Below are 20,725 nucleotides of genomic sequence, written 5' to 3'. Positions count from 1 at the left end.
TGAACACATAGAAGTTTGTAACTGGAACGTATCTGACCTAAAAGAAGTTTGTCTGCTATATTATCTCTCAACAATCGCAATCATAGATAATTTTCTATTTCTTTTTCAGTAATGTAGCAAAGACGACACGCGATACAGATCCATCAGGAGAATGAAAATGTCAGTGTCTAGGGAATAAACATCAGTATCTCTTATTTTCCCTGTTGCTCTTGAGGTAGTCAACTTCTTGGACTGTATTCCCAGCAGTGTGCCTACCACGGACGTTGTCCAGGGCCCTGTTTCATAAAACTGTTCATAAAGTTACGGAAGACTGGAATATGAAGTGCCAATGTGTGTGCCCATTTTTTCCCTTTACGTTTTATCAAAGTACGACTGTATGTCACTATGTCATTTACATTTTGGCAAAAATACACTTTCAACTAAAAATGTGTGTCTCAACATGTAGGAATAATGATTATCATCTATTTATTTCACTTCTCGCCATTGGCTTGCCATATTTAAGTCGTTCGGAAAGTCGTGCGTAACTTTACGAACAGCCTTATGAAACGGTGCCCCCCCCCCCTTTTTTTTTTTCCGGGAGTTCCGAGTGGTGGAGCGTGCGCAATCAGTGGTTTGGGTGTTTTAGTGTGGAGTACATGGCCACATTGTATGTATGCGTGTACGAGTGGCCTTTTGCGCGTTTACACTGAAATGAAGGCGGGCTCGGCCACGGCCGAGCCTCGCACTGTGACTGTAAACGGGGTATCGGCCCCGCAATTGAGGCTGGGCTCGGCCGCGGCTCGGCCCAGCCCCGCACTGTAAACGGGGTCAAAATCTACCAGCACAGTATTAGAATCGACAATTTTATGTAATTCAGACACCATCAACGGCCGTGGTATAGGGACACTGCTGTGAGTACAGTCCAGAAAGTGGACTAGAGTGGTAGTCGACTAATACGGCTACAAAGAAACATCCGAATAAAGGCGTCAGGCACCGGGCGTGGAAAAACAGTTGCCTGATAGTCAAATCTCGAAGTTTTATTGGCTGAGTACCGATGTCAATCAAAACCCTATCGCAGAGCCCGAAGCCGGAAATGCTAGCTACTCTCCCAGGTGTGCTAGAGATTGTCTTTCAGTAAAAATAGAATTTTCCTAGTCTCTTTCATGTTATTACAGTATCTTTTTTCATTCTTTCTTGTTCATTTTGAGGTGTATTAAATCTTACCTTATTTAAATTGAAAGGAAATGATAGAAGTCAATGCAACTAAGTTCATTTACACGTGGAAACTACTCCAAAATTACTGCCGAATGCAAAATCTTTATTGCGTAAAGTCTACCGTGTCTACGTGATGTTCACTTTAATTGCTTTGGAAATGTACTTGATGACATTACTCCCATTTATTCTTTTTTTTTCACCTTGAAATACCCTACATTTTCATATTAGATTTAGTAAGATATTTGCTTAACATCAATAAAACTGCCATCAAGATAACAATCTCTATTACGGAGCACCTTTAAGGCAAATACAAAGAAATATTTCTTGGCACAATATCATACGGTACAGTAATCATTAAACATGTACCTCTTATACTCAACAACAAGGCAATATTTGGTCCACCCCCTTTTCCTTTTCTTTTACTTTGCTGCTTAACCCTTCGCCCATATTATAACATATCCAATCATTTTCTTAGAAGTGCTGACCATCAACACTTTCGCGCTTCATCACCTGCACACGCACTCACAGGCACCACTCCTGTTTACCAAGTAATTGTATAAAACTGGATTTACACGCACTTTAACATGGCCCATCTGTATTAGTGTTCAAGTACTACAATAAAAAATGGTAATTTAACTCTGGCTGTCCGTCTGTTCAAGCACGGCTTATAACGGCGGCCCTCTGCATCATATGTATATATTATATATTGTACTGTGAATTAAGTCATTATTGGCCATATAAACATTTTGTATGTTATTTAACGTTTCATTTGTCTTTACATACAAAATATGACTTACTATGTAATATGTCAATAATTTTCAGAATTGTATTTTGTGTAATTGAACCTGCCTTTGTTATTTTTGTTATTCTGAAAGAAAATATGAAATGCAGAAAATAAAATCTTTTCAAACAAACCTAGACTGTAAACATGCATTTTTTTTTTTCGTTTTCTCGTGTGATCACACTGTCATGGGAGAACCCGTCCGAGGTACATCTGCAGGAAAAGAGGGAAAAAGACGAGCTGCGACACAAAAGGATTCCAGAAAATCTTAAAAAGCTGCCTCTGCACAATTTCAAGAAAAAAGTTCGATATGCTCTTGCCTTCTCCTCATTTTAGTCAAAATAGGAAATTTGAATTACATCTTTTTATTATGTATTTTACATGTGATGCAATCGGTAATGCTTTCTCGTACTATTAACACGTATATTTTGTAGTATCGTTCTATACCTCGTTTTGTTTTGTTTGCTTTGCTTCATTGTGTTGTTATTTGTTTTGTCCTCTGTCTTAGCATGTTTTATTCTCTCCATGTTCCCTTGATGTTATCGGTAACTTTTGTAAATTTTAATTTTGTGCTTGTTTTATTATGTTTTATTCTCTCTGAGCTCCTTTTATCATTTGGTATTTCAATGTTTAAATTGCAACATGTGTTTGATTTGTTTGCAAGGGTACATTCTTTTTTAACAAGCCTCTGGCTTTCTCAGAAGTGTACCTGCTACATTTTGTAAACATTTTATACATATCCAAACGATTTTTTATTACTGAATAAATGTATGAATTGAATTGAATTGATTCCTGAAACAGCCAAAGGCCCAGAGAAATATGGAGGGGGGGGGATGGCCTGTACAATCATCCCCCCCCCCCGAAATAAGGGGGCCTATCCCCCTCCTTTAACAGCACATTTTCCTGAATACAAATGTTTCTTACTTTCTTGACAGAAACAAAACTGGAATATTTCATAAAAATTTGTGCACCTAGATCTCTGAAGTACAGGTCTGAAATTGCAAAATCTCCCTCATGCTGGAGGGGGGGGGGGGGGGGGTAACCTCCTCCATAGGGGCGTCGATCCTGCGGGGCACGGGGTGGTTGCCCCTCCCCCCCCCCCCCCATGAAACTATTGGAGGGGCAATCACATAATTTTGCCCCCATCTTCCACAATTCCAAAGATCTGAAAATTTTCTTGTTTTTGATAGAAAATTGTCCAAATTTTCTACCCAAAGTGTGCACCAAATTGCTGAATTTCAATTCTGAAAATGCAAAATATCTCTCGCGTGGGAGGGGGATACCCTATCCCACACCCTTCCCTCGTTCCGTTCTTTTCCTATGGACTTCGTGCACTTTTAGATCGACAGATTTAGTAATTTTAATCTGAACTCTAAAAATGCAAAAGCTCCCTCGTATCCAGAGGCGTCGATTATGGAGAAGGGGGAGGGAGACATATTATTTTGTTCTCCAATAATTCCTGAAATGAGGAAAATTTTCTTGCTTTTTTGATAGAAAAAAAAAAAACTGCCTAAATATTTTATCCAAAGACTGCACCGGATTGCTGAATTTCAATTCTGAAAATGCAAAATCTTTCTGGCGTGGGAGGGGGTATCCCCCTCCCACACCCTCCCCCTTTCGGTCCTTTTCTTATATAGACTTAGTGCACTTTTTCATTGTCAGATATCAAATATTTCATCTAAAGTGTGCACCAGGTTTGTCACTTCAGTTAACAAATTAAAGTTCCGTCTAATGGGAGGGGACATCTTCTTTCAATTAACCCTTTCCCCCGCTTGGTTCCCTTTAAAAACGTTTAGATCGACAGATTTCAAAATGTTTCATGTAATGTGTCATGGGATTCCATCCCGATGAAATCCCATTTTCCTTGCTCAGGTTTCCACCTTCAAAAACTTTAGTACACTTTGGGGATTGACAGCTTTCCGAATTCAGTCAAAAATGTGTTTACGAGATATGTTCATTTGTATTTGTATTCGAAGAATGCAAAAGTCCCTTGAACGCAGGGACGTCGATCCTTGAGGGGGGGGGGGGGGTTGGGGGTGGGGCAAACATGTCATTTTGTCCCCCCATAATTCCCCGTACATAAATGAGGAGATTTTCTAGCTTTTTTGACAGAAAATTGTCATCCAAAGTGTGAACCAGATTGCGGAATTCCAATTCTGAAAATGCAAAATCTCTCTCGCGTGGGAAACAGTAAAAATAAAAGAGAAAGAACAGCAAAAAAGTCGTCATTATATTTGAGGTGTGATTTTCCGCCGAAAGTCGGCTGACTAAGTTTTCATATTTTTGCTGCCACTTCCGTGCTCCCAGCTTATATTTCATGCAAAAAGTGGGGGATGCAAACATTCGATCCCTGTACAGCGTGTCCCAGAAAAAACGAAACCGATTGTCACTGCAATTCTTTGCGATCATAATCACATATTCGCTTTATGAGATGTGCACGAATGGAAAGATATAGGCCTACCTCTCTTCTTTCATTTGATGCACAACTCATTGTTCAAAATTCATGCATGACTGAGTTACAACAGTAGACAGTAATGCTACTCAATTTTCATTTGCACGAGCAAATGGCAACTTTGAATGAGTTTTCCGGCTTTTTCTTAAAATCTTTTTCAAAAAAATGAAATCATAGCCTAAATATCCATTCTTTTTCCTTTCATATGACATCTCATGCGTAAAAATGATCTACGCCTGCTCGAGAAAATATGCTTCCATTTTATCCAGTAAGAGGGATAGTAGGTAAGAAGCCAGTTAGCTTCCCGACGCTTGCCCAACTTGGTAGATACAATGGCCTTCATGCTTCAATGAAGTTACACAAACATGAAGGGAGGGGTAAAAGGGAATGCTACAGACGGTTCGGAATATAGGGTCGTAAATTAGCACATGGTCGTGAGCTTGCCTGACTATGCAGCAAACCACAGAGCAAGGGTGTTCATCAGCGGAAAGTTAAAGAGGGAGGAAAGTGACCTACCGAAAAAGCCTTCCGAGCCCCCCCCCCCCCCACACACACACACAAAAAAAATAGAAGACGACTTTCTGCCCTGCACTTGTACCTTTGAAATGTTAGAAGCGCAAGTTCAGTGATAAAGAAAGTGACGTACCCTCTCTTTCTGCTTCACCTCCCCCTTCAAAAACTTAAAAACTCTGTCTTTTGTAAAACTCTGTCTCTGTAATTTACCTGTTGCTGACAGCGTTCACAAGGCTTGGAACATCGAGAGAATTATCAACGATGTCGCCGAGATCGAACGATATGGTGGCTGATTTCCCGCCTCCCAATTCCACTTCTACGTATTGAGGCACGGATGCCTCAGATTTTCCTAGAAAGCACAAAAGTACAAAAGGGGGTCGATGTTAGTGTATAGAATAGGCCTATATTTATTTACATTGCCCCAAATTATTTGACCTCTCCATAAAGGTATATAAGACGGGAATTGTCCTTCTGTGTATTCCAAAAGAGACTGAAGTTGTTTCCTTTACAATCTAATAAGGAAGTTGGGATCAAGCCAATCATAGGTGTATTTTCCCGACATGCATCACAGTGACGTCGGCCAATTTTTTTTTTTAAGCACTGATATAGGCCCTACCATTTTATTGCCGCTTAGGCCGATGTATCATAACTTTGGTTTTCGAGATATTTCAGATAAACACGCCGAGTTGGCATAAAATATAATATCATTTTTTAGAGGCATTAAAAAACAAACTTTTTCATTTAAAACATAACCTTTTGCTTGGTTCAGATATCATATTTAGGCCTATGTATCAATTTCCACCAAGAGGTTACCTGATATTTAGACTTGATGTTCAGAAAAAGTAACTTGATTCACAGTTATCCTACCAGCCAAACTGACGCCTATCGCATTCCACGGACTCGAAGAATTTTCGTCAAGAAGTTGCCGGATGTTTTACTTGTATGTACAGAAAGAGTAAGTTGATTCACAGTTATCCTACCAGCCAAACCCTTATGGAACAAACACAGTGTTACCACAGTGTGTTCACATAGTTGACTATGTGTAAACAATGTTTTGATTTGATTTTTTTTGATTTGATTTGATTTATTGGTTCCTGCATTATATCATTGCTTATGCAGTTACATACACATATATCATATACACTGTTGGTACCATACATATAAATGGATATACATAAACATTAAGTGCTAACAAGGTAAGTTTCTTCATTACCTTTGGAATGTACAGCAATACAGTTTCTTCGTTGCCTTTACAATGTACAACAGAACATATCAGTGATGCAATGAATAACGCAGAAGGGCTACAGCTTAAGCATTGCTTGATTTGCATGCAGCCCTCGTACATAATACATAACATATAGGAAAATAAGGGGAGGGATGACTTGCATAGAGATAGGATAGGAGAAAGGAGAGAGGAGAGGTATGTCTGCTTTCACTATACACAAAGTTAGATCACCTGGATCACTGAATAGTAAAGCATAGCAAAGTATTTTCTCACCGAGGTACAGGTGAACACTTACAGGTCATGGTCGGTTACATAACATTACGCAATAACTTCTGAACAGCGATAATTCAACAAGAGAATTTCACATACGATACAATTGCAATGACATTAGGCCCGTTCACAAACAACGAAAATCGAAATTTCAATCGCGATCCAAATTTCGATTTTTTTTTCGACCGTTCATACACAGGGAAAAATCGCACTTCGCAGCAAGGAAAGAACGATCAGTGGCCAAACTGCGCATGCGCGAATCTTGCATGACCGAAGACTGACCTCGCAGTCCCAATAGAGTTTCGCACGCGCTACGAACGATGGGACTAAAAATACCGATTTCCGAATCTCGATCGCGCTCACACACACGACGCTTGGCAAAATAATCGCGATTATTCTGAAAAATCGCACTAATAGTGCGAGTTGGATTGCGATAAGGATCGCGGTAATTAGTGAGATTTTTCTGTCCACACTGGAAAAAATTTCGAAATTTTGATCGCGATAAGAAAATCGATTTTTAAATCGCACTTTTTCCCTTGTGTGTGAACGGGCCTAATAGGCCCGTTCACACACAAGATCACTGATATCCAGAAAGCAGCATTGTCTTTACAGCTTTCTTGAAAGAATACATAGACTTTAAAATTCGAATTTCTGAAGGAAGAGAGTTCCAAATATCAGGTCCAGTGTGTCTGATAGATTTCAGAGCCATCATCGTTTTAGGATTTTGTAGATGAAATTTATCAGATTGCCTTGTGGGATAAGAATGTATATCCTTGTTTAACTGAAATAATGGGAGGAAAGAAGATGGCAACTGACCGTTGTACAAACGAAACATAAAAAGTGAATTTTGCAGAAAATTGATATCATTTACCTTTAGTGTTTTTAATTCTACGAACAAAGGATCCGAATGGTCCCGATGGCCTGAATTGGTACATATACGTATAGCTTTCTTTTGTAGAAGCAATATACTGTCAATGTGACTTTTCGCAGTTGCCCAGACAATGTTACAAATGAGATAGTCGACAATATCAACGAATTATAAAGCATAAATAAAATATTCTTTGGGACATAATACTTAAGCTTACAGAGTATACCAACGTTACGAGACACTTTATCTGAGATGTATTGCACATGAGCATTCCATTTCATATTTTCACTGATATATATTCCAAGGAATTTGACACTTTCTTTTTGCTCCAATGATATACCATCCACCATTATATTCAAGTAGCGCATTTCATTTTTATTCTTCTTATTATGAAAATAAATAAAATTTGTCTTTTTTAAGTTGAGTGACAATTTATTGCTCTTAAACCATGTAGATAATTTCGGCAATTCAGTATTAAGAGTTCTTAAAAGCGACTGAAAATCAGAATTGGAGCAAAATACGTTGGTGTCATCGGCGAACAGTATATATTGCAGTAACTTAGAGGAATTTGTAATATCATTTATATACACTAGAAATAGTAGTGGTCCCAATATGGATCCTTGTGGGACGCCACAGTGTATGGGTACTACTTCAGAGTTTACCGATTCATAGTATACGTATTGCTGTCTATTTGATAAATAATCTTCAAACCATTTCAGTGGAATGCCACGAACTCCATAACAATGTAATTTGCGTAAAAGGATAGTGTGGTCAAGAGTGTCGAATGCCTTGCTTAGGTCCATGAACACACCAATGACATGTTTTTGTTCAGCTAGGGCAGTCGACACTCTGTCATACAACTGGGCTAGTGCCATATCAGTAGAGTGAAATTTCCTGAAACCATATTGGTCTTGGTTCAGTATATCATTTTGTAACAAAAAATCATACAGTCTGTTATAAACAAGTCTTTCTATGACTTTAGAAAGACTAGGAAGAATAGAGATAGGTCGGTAATTCGAAACAAAAGAAGAGTCATCTTTTTTGTATATTGGAATAACTTTTGCAATTTTACATGCGTTCGGAAATACACCAGTTGACAACGACAAATTACAAATATGTACTAAAGGTGTCAATATACTCCCAACAATCTGTTTCAAAAAAGACGTGCTCATTTCATCATGACCACACGTATGACTAAATTTTATAGAATGCACAATATCAAGGATCTCTTTAAAATCTGTTGGTTTGAAGAATAATGAATTATCGTTTGACGTGCCCAAGTACTGCGAGAAATCTGTCTGTGTATGATCAATCTTAGAAGCTTGACTAGGACCTACATTAACAAAATACTCATTAAAACAGCATGCTACATCTTTAGGATCACAAAACGTTTGTCCATTATTCGTAATTTGAGATGTTGACACCTTCTTTTGCTTACCAATGACGTCATTAATAACCTTCCAAGTGGCTGACATATCTCCAGTAGCATTTTCAAAAGCTTCCGTATAATACATTCTGCGGGAAAGCCTGATAATCTGTGTAAGTTTATTTCTGTATAATTTATATCGATTAACATTATCATTATCAGGATGCCGTAAACTATTTTTATATAAAACATTTCTTTTCTTAATGGAGCGAAAAATTCCCTTTGTTATCCACGGATTTTTGATTTTTTTATTGTTTTTCTTTTCAATTGTGGGGATATGTGTTAACCATGTGGTCACAGCGTTGTCACAGTGTGGTATTTGAGATCACATAGTGTACCACATAACTGGCATACCGAACACAGAGTGGCACACATATACCACAGTGTGGTATAGTGTTACGACAGTGTGTTCACATAGTTAACTATGTGTAAACAATGTGAGAACCTTGTGGTCACAGCGTTGTCACGGTGTGGGATTTGAGATCACATAGTGTACCACATTATTGGCATACTGAACACAGAGTGGTACACATATACCACAGTGTGGTATGTATTGAACTATGTGTAAACCCTGGTTCATAATGCTACCACAGTCTGGTATTTCAGTTTAAGTGGTTTACCACATAATCCCCACATAGATGACGTATACTGAACACACTGTGAATCATGTTTGACACAGTGTGGTACATTTTTAACTATGTGTACACTCTGTGTTGATAGTGTTGCCACACTGTGGGATTTCAGATCATTCATTTACCACATAATCCACACAGACTTGGCATACCGGACACTGTGACTTGTGCTTACCACAGTGTGGTATATATTGAACTATGTGTAAACCCTGTGCTCGGTGTTGTCACTTTGTGGGTTTCAGATCATTCACCTACATCATCTCCACATACTTGGCATACTGAACACACAGTGTGGTATATATAGAAATATGTGTACTCCTGTGTCCATAATCTTGTTACACAGTGGGATTTCAGATCATTGATTTAACACAATAATATCCGCATACTAGATGTTTAGGAAAAACACTACATTTTTTTTGAATAACTAAAAAATAATGAAATTAACTTCCCTCAAATTTACACAGTGGGTAGCTGCTGAATAACGCACAATTTTGTTGTGTACTGTTTCAAAATATTGCAGGAAACAGCATGCAACAAAAAATTGTATGCCTATATTAGCTACCTACTGTGTAAATTTGTAGAAAGTTATATTTTCATGGGTTTTCAGTTATTCACAATCAAAAGCGTAAACTATCTTTTTAAACATCTAGTACTTTGACACACAATGAGTCATGTTTACCACATTGTGGTGTATATTGAACTTTGCTATAGTATTGTCAGTATGGGATTTCAGATCTTTTACTACCACATGACATGTTAATCCTTATAAAACCAGGCTATTTCTGGTTTTGTGGGGAGGGGGGAGAGAGCATTTTACCAGTGTGTTCAAAGGATTCAAGTATTGTAGTTTATTAATAAATGTACATGTATGTATCAAATTACCAGAAATTTTTATCGAGTTTGTAAAGCAACTTATCTGGTCTTATTATCCAGTGAAGTAATAAACCAATAACTTATAGCTGGGCAATATACAACACAATTTAAGTACACGGTAGTTGCAAATGTTCAATACTTATTTACTTTTCTAATTTCAGTTGATATCTTTTAAATTTCAAATACTGGCATGGAAGAACAGATTCATTTAATGTGAGAATATGACCTATATGTGTCATTTATCCAACCTTCAGATGAATAAATCATGCATTTAATGTTGTGTTAATACTGTTTACGGATGCATAACATCAAACACTAGAAATGACGTAATACTAGGGGTATCTGTAGTTGTGGAAAGAGAACAAAAAGCGACATGTTATAACTTCCCTGTTTCTCTCATAAATCACATGCTTTCCTATGATTTCACCAGCTTAGGAGGTATTGCATACAATCTATTAGTCACACGTTTCACTACTCTGATGTGTCCAGCATCAGCATGGTTCTCCCCGTCTCTATTCTTTACAAATGGGCCATCATGCTCTACATACTTAATGAGAGCAAAGACATCACTATCATCTTCCAAAACCACAAAACCATGTACAAATGCCACTTCATTGCCTGTTACTTGTACACAATAATTTCCTCTGGTAGTGTGCCGAGAATATTCAGTAGCATGGATACAAACTGTGTTTACAATTGCTTTCTTGTACACTTTAATTACAGAAAAATGACACAGGATATTCTTGTGGGTTTTTTTTTTCTTGACATGCTATGCCACATGACTATCAGTACCACACAGTAGTACCAACTGGAATAAAAAACAAAGCAAAAACAAAACAAAACGCATATTCCAGAATCTCATAAATAGGTGAGTTATGCTGTGAATTATGACAATTGATTTAAGCAGTACTTAACCTATACTATACTCCTACAGTATTACCTATTAAGTGGGAGTGCTGAGGTACAGCATGTGATACTTCATGTGGTATTTCTGTGGTATTCCTGTGGTATTCCTGTGGTAACACTGTGGTATCCCTGTGGTATTCCTGTGGTACAGATTTTTGCATAGCTCATGAATATTCATTAAAAGCAACCTAAATTTTAGAAAATTCATATAATACTTCTAAATTTGAAGTATTTATGATGGGATTTCCTTTGAACTATTGTCTGATAATGTCATGTTATACCCAATGTCATAAATTTTGTTATGAAAAGGTAATTTCATATTCAATAACAGTGTTATCTAGTCAGTAACCGTGCCTTCATGCATTACAAATATTGATAGACCTGATGACTATGTGGTAACATATGTATCGATACACCTGATGACTATGTGGTCACTACCACAATGTACTGTGGTGGACTATGTGGCGACTGCCACAGTGTGGTAGACTATGTGGTGAATACCATAGTGTGGTGGACTATGTGGTGACTGCCACAGTGTGGTAGACTATGTCGTGAATACCATAGTGTGGTGGACTATGTAGTGAACACCATAGTGTGGTGAATTATGTGGTGACTACCACAGTGTAATGGACTATGTGGTTATAACCCTGTTGTCACAGTGTGTGAGACTGTGGTTTGATACACAGTGTATTTAATATGTGTTTTGGACCATGTGGTACCGCTATGTTGCACAGTGTGGTGACGCTCTGTTTCACACTGTGGTAAATACACAGTGTTACCACATGTCCCAAAATCACATATTAAACACATATTAAACACATGTGTTCGACACTGTGTTACACATTGTGTTCCACACTGTGTTCGACACTGTGTGCCACACTGTGTTGCACACTGTGTTACATAGTGTGGTAAAACTGTGTTCTTTCCATGAGGGAAGTGACGCCTTTCACCCTTCAAGGACTCGAACAATTTTCGCAAAAAATAAAGAAAAAAAAAAGACAATGTGTAAATACAGGCCCCAGATACTGGAATGACCTCTCCTCCAAAATAACTAGGTGCTCGTCTTTATATTCCTTCAAACGCAAATTAAAAGAGTCTTGATTGAATGCATATCTTGCAGACACGGAAAGAATTTGCAATATCTAGATATGTAATAATGTAAACATGCTGCAGATTGCAATCTGAAGGGCCTTGCCGTCACGCTCTCTGAATTCGTCATCAGGAATTTCGCACTCGTCTCCTTCTCTCCCTCCCTCTCTCTGCCTCTCTCTCTCTCTCTCTCTCACTTTCTACCCAGAGCTTGACGGCAGGCAACAAATGACTAAAAAGCTGCTACACGTATGTCACCTTTTGTGTTTTGCTGAACATAACTTTGTGATAGCTTAATGCAATAACAGTTTAGTGTATACCAAAGTAGGCCCTATCAATGTAACTCATGTCCTATCTGGGAAACAAACCATGATAGCTCGTTTTCTTTTTCTTGTGTTTAGCTCGGTCATAATTATGGTTCAAAATTTTAGTATAGTTTTCTTATTCAGGTGCGAGTTTCTTCACTTTGTCTCCCTCTACAAAATTAAATTTGTTAAGATCGCAACTGCTGATCAATAAATTAACGAACATGTCGAAAAAAGGAATATCTTTCTTTCAGTTTTCTTATTCTTTTGCTTTTTTAATCATAGGCATGCGTACTCCGCTTCCCTGGGTACCATTAAATCACCTGGTTTGAACTTCTATCCGCTCTCCGTTTCTCTTTCAAAAACACTGATTATTCGGGGCTTACGGCCAAACAAGCTTGCTTTCATTTAGATCTCTTTGTACAACCCCATTTCGATTTCGACCAGTTATCGTTATAACTATTGTGTTATCATCATGTATATATTTGTTTTGTTTTGTACATTGTTGACAAGGTAAAAAAAAAAACCAAAACACCAAAGCCTGTGCTATTATTTTCATGTGATATTGATATATACCTATGAGAAGTATGAAATATATTGAAATGAAATAAAACGAAACAAAAAAAAAAAGATGCAGCCTCCCTAAAGAGTTCTTGGTGTGCATGAGCTTTTTGCATTTTTTTTTTTTAAAGACTGCTCTCTCTCTCTCTCTCTCTCTCTTTATCACCATTCAGTGAGTGGTGACTTTAATATCATATTCTTAGTATGTCGTATTGTTTAGAAAATCATTTCTTGGGCCATTATCCTCGTCAAGCGTTTGCTTATGATGATGGTCTCCTGTATTTCTGTTATATCCAGAGTTGCTTTATTTGTCTTTTAAACGACAGGTACACGGGATCCTATGTTTGTATATCATATAATTATGCATGAAATAATGCCTGCCTATTTTCATTTTGCATTGTATCAGAAAAATTATTGGATATTTGAATAAACTTTTTTAACTGTAACTTCAATCATACTGTGTTCAATTAGTTCGTTCAATTGACTTTGTATTTCACTTATGCATGAAAAAGAAATGCAGAAATCAAATCAAATCAAATCAAATCAAAATTAAGTAATTATACATAGGTTCATTCCGCTTTGCCCTGTGTTCCTCTTTGCCTCGGTTTTCCTACAGTATTTTCTCGATATGCCTATACATGTACTTCTGCAGGTCTCTCTTTCTGTTCTATCTATCTACAGTATATCTCTTCCGTGAGCATTATCTTGGTTACCTTCAATGATTGCCTGCGCAAGTCGGAGTGCAGAATAAGATTTTGCTGCTTACTATAATATAGGCTTTTTGTGACATGCTATGTTGCCAGAGTTGGCGTGCTTTCTGGCATAATTTTAGACGCTTCAGCATGTAGCATTATGCTGTAAGTATAATTTACCTGTTTTTAGCATAATTCTACCATAATTGCTACAGAAGGCATTTTGATGTACTGTGGTACTTCACTTTGGTTTGTCTGTTAGTTTGTCAGCTGATTTGTCGACGAAATAATTCATTGACAACAAAAAATTGTGAAGACCTGTTTTTGTTTGTTATTTTTTTATTTTTTTTTTTTGAGGGAGGGGGTGGCTTTTTCTTTTGCTTTGCCGATTTAGCGCCACAGGTCAGTTGGGAGCATATAATTTGAGGACCGTTTTTTTTTCTTCTTCCTCTTTTTATTTGTATATATATGTACATATGTATATATGTATATATATATATATATATATATATATATACATACTTTTTTTATTTAGATGCGAAGGGCTAACTTATTAGAGGCACTGTTTTCTAAGTAGCGGGTCTTTTCATTTTTTTTTTGTACATAAAGTACTTTTCGCTTTGATGAATGCTTCAATATTGTATTATTCTGCTTATTTTGCAATGTATCACGTATATACATTATCCCTTTGCTACAAAAATAGTGAGTAAATGTATATTGTGTTTCACTGAAAAAAATAAAAGGACTTTGAATTGAACTGAAATGACCTGTTCCATCCAATATTTCTCCATTTCAGTATGTGCTGTAGAGTTACATTTACTGACTTCATGATGACGATCGACGTGATCGAGATGATCATTTCAAGCACAAACTTTATGGGTTAACTTCCATCCATTCTGATTCTCTCCCATTTGAGTCCACTTAAATGGATTGTATAGTTTTTGTTGAGACCTTACTTTAGGTTTCTAACATTTTGTTGGTGAGATAATGAGGAACCTCTTACAAAATGTGAATGATCATGTACTTCCAAGAGAAATTCAATGTTTATTTGATGAAAATTGATTTTGAAATGCCTAAGATATCCAAAACAGAGCGATCTTTATGAAAGGTGGGACCCACATTTTATTATTGCTTATTTGCTTATTACTTTGTTTTTGGATATCTTAGCCATTCCAATACCGATTTTCAACAAATAAACTTTTAATTCCTCTTAGATGGTATGCTCTGTTCAATATCATATGTGATTTCTTTGTATCTCGCAAAAAGTTAAAAGCCCATCTCTTTTTGGCAAACCTTGCAGCCAGGTTCGCTTTTTGGCGAACCTGGCAGCCAGGTTCGCTTTTTGGCAAACCTTGCAGCCAGGTTTGCTTTTTGGCGAACCTGGCGGCCATGTTCGCTTTCTGGCAAACCTGCCAGCCAGGTTCGCTTTTTGGCAAACCTTGCAGCCAGGTTCGTTTTTTGGCGAACCTGGCGGCCATGTTCGCTTTTTGGCAAACCTGGCAGCCAGGTTCGCTTTTTGGCAAACCTTGCAGCCAGGTTCGCTTTTTGGCGAACCTGGCGGCCATGTTCGCTTTCTGGCAAACCTGGCAGCCAGGTTCGCTTTTTGGCAAACCTTGCAGCCAGGTTCGCTTTTTGGCAAACCTTGCAGCCAGGTTCGCTTGTTGGCGAACCTGGCGGCCATGTTCGCTTTCTGGCAAACCTGGCAGCCAGGTTCGCTCTTTGGCAAACCTTGCAGCCAGGTTCGCTTTTTGGCGAACCTGGCGGCCATGTTCGCTTTCTGGCAAACCTGGCAGCCAGGTTCGCTTTTTGGCAAACCTTGCAGCCAGGTTCGCTTTTTGGCGAACCTGGCAGGGCAGTCAGGTTCGCTTTCTAGCGAACCTGGGAGCATCATTTTCAGTAGCAAAAGCCATTTTTTGCACATTGATGGATCAATTTGTAACAAATTTTTCCCAAAATCGAGTGCTTTTTGTAGACTGTTTTGGAAAGTCTCTTTTTATTTTGGACTGGGTTATACTTTTTTTTTAATTTAGATGTGAAGGGCTAACTTATTAGAGGCACTGTTTTCTCAGTAGCGGGTCTTTTCATTTTTTTTTTGTACATAAAGTACTTTTCGCTTCGATGAATGCTTCAATATTGTTGTATTATTCCGCTTATTTTGCAATGTATCATGTATATACATTATCCCTTTGCTACAAAAATAGTGAGTAAATGTATATTGTGTTTCACTGAAAAAAAATAAAAGGACTTTGAATTGAACTGAAATGACCTGTTCCATCCAATATTTCTCCATTTCAGTATGTGCTGTAGAGTTACATTTACTGACTTCATGATGACGATCGACGTGATCGAGATGATCATTTCAAGCACAAACTTTATGGGTTAACTTCCATCCATTCTGATTCTCTCCCATTTGAGTCCACTTAAATGGATTGTATAGTTTTTGTTGAGACCTTACTTTAGGTTTCTAACATTTTGTTGGTGAGATAATGAGGAACCTCTTACAAAATGTGAATGATCATGTACTGCCAAGAGAAATTCAATGTTTATTTGATGAAAATTGATTTTAAAATGCCTAAGATATCCAAAACAGAGCGATCTTTATGAAAGGTGGGACCCACATTTTATTATTGCTTATTTGCTTATTACTTTGTTTTTGGATGTCTTAGCCATTCCAATACCGATTTTCATCAAATAGACTTTTAATTCCTCTTAGAATGGTATGCTCTGTTCAATATCATATGTGATTTCTTTGTATCTCGCAAAAAGTTAAAAGCCCATCTCAACCAATACTATACTATCCCTTTTAGCTTCAAGGGGCATGATACCGTGATTGAGTCTTCTTTAAAAAAAAATGAAGGATGCAAAATAAGTCGATCTCGATGGTCCGTAATTGTCTTGTCTCATTGACTGCCTAATCCTATAAAGTCCCCTTACTCTGACCTTTTAGATATATTTTTTTTTTTCCTAAGGACGTGAGGGTTACATCGAGTATCAAACTATATCGCCCTTTAGCAAGAGACAAATTACTCTGTGCCTCGGATTGTATTGAGGAAATCCAGTCCAAATATAAGTTAGTCTGATAAAGAAAGGATAAAATCTTACGAGTTCAACGATGAAAATCTAATTGAAATCGGTTAAAAAAAGAAAGTTATGACATTTTGAAGTTTTGCAGTTGTGGGGATGTGGTAATTATATAGAGACGTCAGCAACAGAGGGGCGCCCCCATGTGGCAGGCACCTCTCTGCTTGCTGTTCACAGGTGAGTTGATGGAAATGAGAACGTCACAAATTACTCAAGAATTTCAGTGCTTACATGTTACGGTGCTGTATTATCAGTATTGGTAATTGATATGAAGAGTTTTAAGGGCCAAACAGGCATATTATGTGGAGTGAGAGTGTTTGTCAGAATTTACATGAAGCCATTCTATTTGTCTTGGTTGATGGTGGTTTTGTTCAGTGGCACTGAATGCACGGTAACTTATGTATGTACGTACCTGTGTTAACTCAGTCTACGGACGTGTGTTGTGTGTACGGGCGTATGTAGTTAATTGCGGCTGCCGTAGTCTTGTGCGCACAATGTATTCGTAGTGCAGTAGTACAATGCAAGGGCTGCAGGCCTGCGTAGGTTTGTGTACGTGACCAATTACGGTATTGAACAGTGTATTATGTAGCGCTGTGTAACAGTATAGGGCGTTTAGCGTGATCTGTGTACTCTGGTATTACATGGTGCTGTGTAGTATGGGGCGCCTATAATAGTGTGATAAGATGCTGAGTTGATGGTTTTTGATGGAAGCTATTTACCTATACTACATTTTGGTAATGCATTTAAGGTGGAAGAGTTTAGAGATAGAGTCAGAGATGTACAGTGTAGGTACAGTGTTGTGGGTTTATGATGTAATACCACTGAGGTTGTAAGAGGGAATATTATTCCTTTTGCTTCCCCTAATAGAGTAAGATTCTGTATTGATAGGGACTAGGGTATTTTGTAAGTGTGTCGTCTAGCAAGAGATTTAAGAAGCTACCTGAGTATCGATCATAATAGTTTTGACACACAATGGAGGAGTTAAGAATACAGGTGTATTGCACTGCCGTTACCATCATTTAAGGTTTGTTATGCTGAGACATTGTGTAGGTTTGCATTTGTTTTTCATAGTCGGTGTACCCTGTGATCTAAAGTTGTAAGATCCGCAGTAGTTTGGTATAATGTAATTTTTCAGCATTATTATACCCCCATCTTATCTTGCCGACATTCCAGATTTGATGTAGTGGGACCTATATGGATCAGATGTGTGATAGTAATTGTTTTGAGTAGGGATAGGTGATTTGACTGTGACGAAGTGATCTGCAGATGTTAGGATCAATGGTTGGTGGAAGAGAGGATTTATCCATATGATATCGCGTGACTTTTATCTAAGAGCAAAGATGATCTTACAGAAAGGTTATGTGGAAGTGTTAATAACGGATTGCATTCAGGCTCTGGTAAACTGTTCAGCAGTTCAAATCAGTGAAGAGAGAACTGCTGTCTCATTTGTTTTTATTATCATTCAAACTATAGCATAGTTTGAGTCAGATCTTTGCTGGACTCTAAAACAAAACAGGTATTATTCTTTTCACAAATAATGATGAATAAGATATGTATTGTATATGTATATGCAAGGACTGGTAGTCACACATGTAAAAAGCCTTTATCCTACTATATGGGGTCTGACATTACACTAACAGAGTGGACATGACACTGGCTGCTTATCATGAAGTGTGGAGAGTATGATTTTATTCCATAGAGTGAGCCCTTTATGTGAATAGACATCACAGTGTTGTAAGATATAAGTCTCAAAAAGCAGATATTGTTACAACACATTTACATTGTATCATATGGTTCCACAACATTTTGTATCCAGCCATTTACAGTCTGTTTAATGTATTATAGTGGTTTTTAACAGTCATGATAAGTGAAATAACACCCAGAGGGAGAGTTACGTCACATACAGTTGATTATATGGCAGATGCTTTCACTAGTTATGATACTACAATGTATTATTGATACTCCATTGTGGATTTTTATAGTTATAGAGACAATAACTCACTTGGCATCTTTGTGTTATAATGAATGAGTTGTTTTGGTGTTAAACATGTGTGGATTTGATGATGTGCACATTATAGTGTTTCAAGGGTTCTCCTAAAGTACATTTTAGGAGCTGTAATTGTGTTGTGACTTTATTATGAGTCAATAGAAATGACCTCTCTGCTTGCTGTTCACAGGACTCCTGTCTAGTGTTTGTCTTCATTGACTGCACGACCTCCCACCCGAACCCGCGTGCCGTATAACCATCTCCATCATAGACACACACACAGACACCGTCTTCACATCATCTCGCCCTTCTCCATATTTCTCTCTCTCTCATCCGCCCCCATTCGGCCCCTCCCTACACCAATTTCTGCAAAACAGTTCTTGTACAGTGGTTATGAATACGCAAATGAGTTAGCTAACCATGTCATACCCTCACAATTTATTTTCCGTTGATCGTGTACAAAAGAAAAATGATGAAAATTCAATGTTTCTGTCATTGAAGTCTAAAACATAATGTTATTCTTCGTTGAATAACTTCAGAATAGTGATTAGTTAGATATACGAGGATGTGAGCCTCGGGCATAATCATACGCTTGAATGAAAAACTGGAAATTTCAAAATTTTATGTAAAAACTATATGGTAAATTGTGAGGGCATGACATGCTCACTTTGCCATCTGCATATATCGACTGTTCAAGATACCGTTTCCCCCAAAAATAGCAAAACTTCGAAATGTCATAACTTCCTTATTTTTCATCCTAATTCGATCAAAACTATACCGTTGAACTAATAATAATTTACTCTTTCTTATCAGACTAACTTATATTTGGACTGGATTTCCCCTTTGAGGCCCCGTGTGTGAGAGAGTCACAGTTCATGCACGTGAAAGATTCCGCCTTATTCCTCCATAGCAAATAGCATCGGCGGTGCATTATAACCCCGTGCAGTGGTCCCACCTCTCACAAACTGGACCCCTATAAAAGACCAGGTATTAGTGCATGCGCATGTGAATACGGGCTATCAAGCCAGATATATTCTTCGGTGGAAAAATAAAACACATAAAACACCTTTGATTTATTCCTTTATATCAATACCAGCTGGGGTTTATACGCAAGAGCATGTAAACTCACTTACCAGAGTTGTCATAAATCACCCGGTGACACGAAATTTGCTCTTGCGACATTGCTCCGGTCCTATTTTCTCCAAAGACTTAGGGTTTAGGTTGTTATAGGGTTTTAGGTTCAGTTTGATGTGAGGATTAGGATTAGGGTTAGGGTTATATTTGTTGATATAATTTATGTCTGGCTTAGCGTGCAGATATCTCATGGGAGCCAATGTCATGGAATCACCCACCTTTGGCGACGAACTTGTGTGATGAGTCGAATTTTCCTTCATCCTTCGATATGATCGGAGGAAGGTGGAAAGGCCCCAACTTCATATCGACGTCTTCATGTCCCAGTATGTCAGAGAGCTTGAAGGCAGTAGGGGTAATCTTTTCCCTTTGCCAAAACCACTTCTTGTTCTTCTTTACGATGAGATGACCCGGTGTACAATATTTGGCATCAAACAAGCCTGTTGCTGGGATGAGTTCCATCGACATGACTTTTGCAAGCGTAGTTGCGGCCAAATTGAAGATGGCATCATCACACATCTTGAACTATTGAATGATCATAGGCCTTTTTTATCTCTGTAAAACCTCGTCCTCCTCTTAACCGCAAGGTGGCCTAGAAGGTAATCTGTCAACCAAATGGCACCGCGGTTTGATGTCTAGTGCGTCTTGCTGAGCAACTAAACGTTGTGTGCTATGTAATCCCATCTAGTCGCCCCTCCGATTATAGGACGTGAAACGAAAGTCCCGTGTGTGAGCATTG

General features: G+C 38.0%; 1 protein-coding gene across 1 annotated transcript in view; it reads right to left on the bottom strand.

Moving 5' to 3' along the window:
* LOC140245573 (gasdermin-D-like) overlaps positions 1–20,505 on the bottom strand; it is a 46,200-nt gene extending 25,695 nt beyond the window's left edge. Inside the window, exons 1-2 of the mRNA XM_072325138.1 lie at positions 20,208–20,505; positions 5,151–5,289 (exon numbers count right to left, since the gene is read on the bottom strand). Coding sequence (XP_072181239.1) covers positions 5,151–5,289; positions 20,208–20,505 — 437 coding nt within the window. The remainder of the gene's footprint in view (positions 1–5,150; positions 5,290–20,207) is intronic.
* Between the last annotated feature and the right edge of the window lie 220 nt (positions 20,506–20,725).

This window comes from Diadema setosum, chromosome 22 (genome assembly GCF_964275005.1).
Source record: "Diadema setosum chromosome 22, eeDiaSeto1, whole genome shotgun sequence".
Classification (NCBI taxonomy): Eukaryota; Metazoa; Echinodermata; class Echinoidea; order Diadematoida; family Diadematidae; genus Diadema; species Diadema setosum.
Note: the sequence above shows the minus strand (reverse complement) of the source record. Positions and strands in the feature narration are given on the sequence as shown.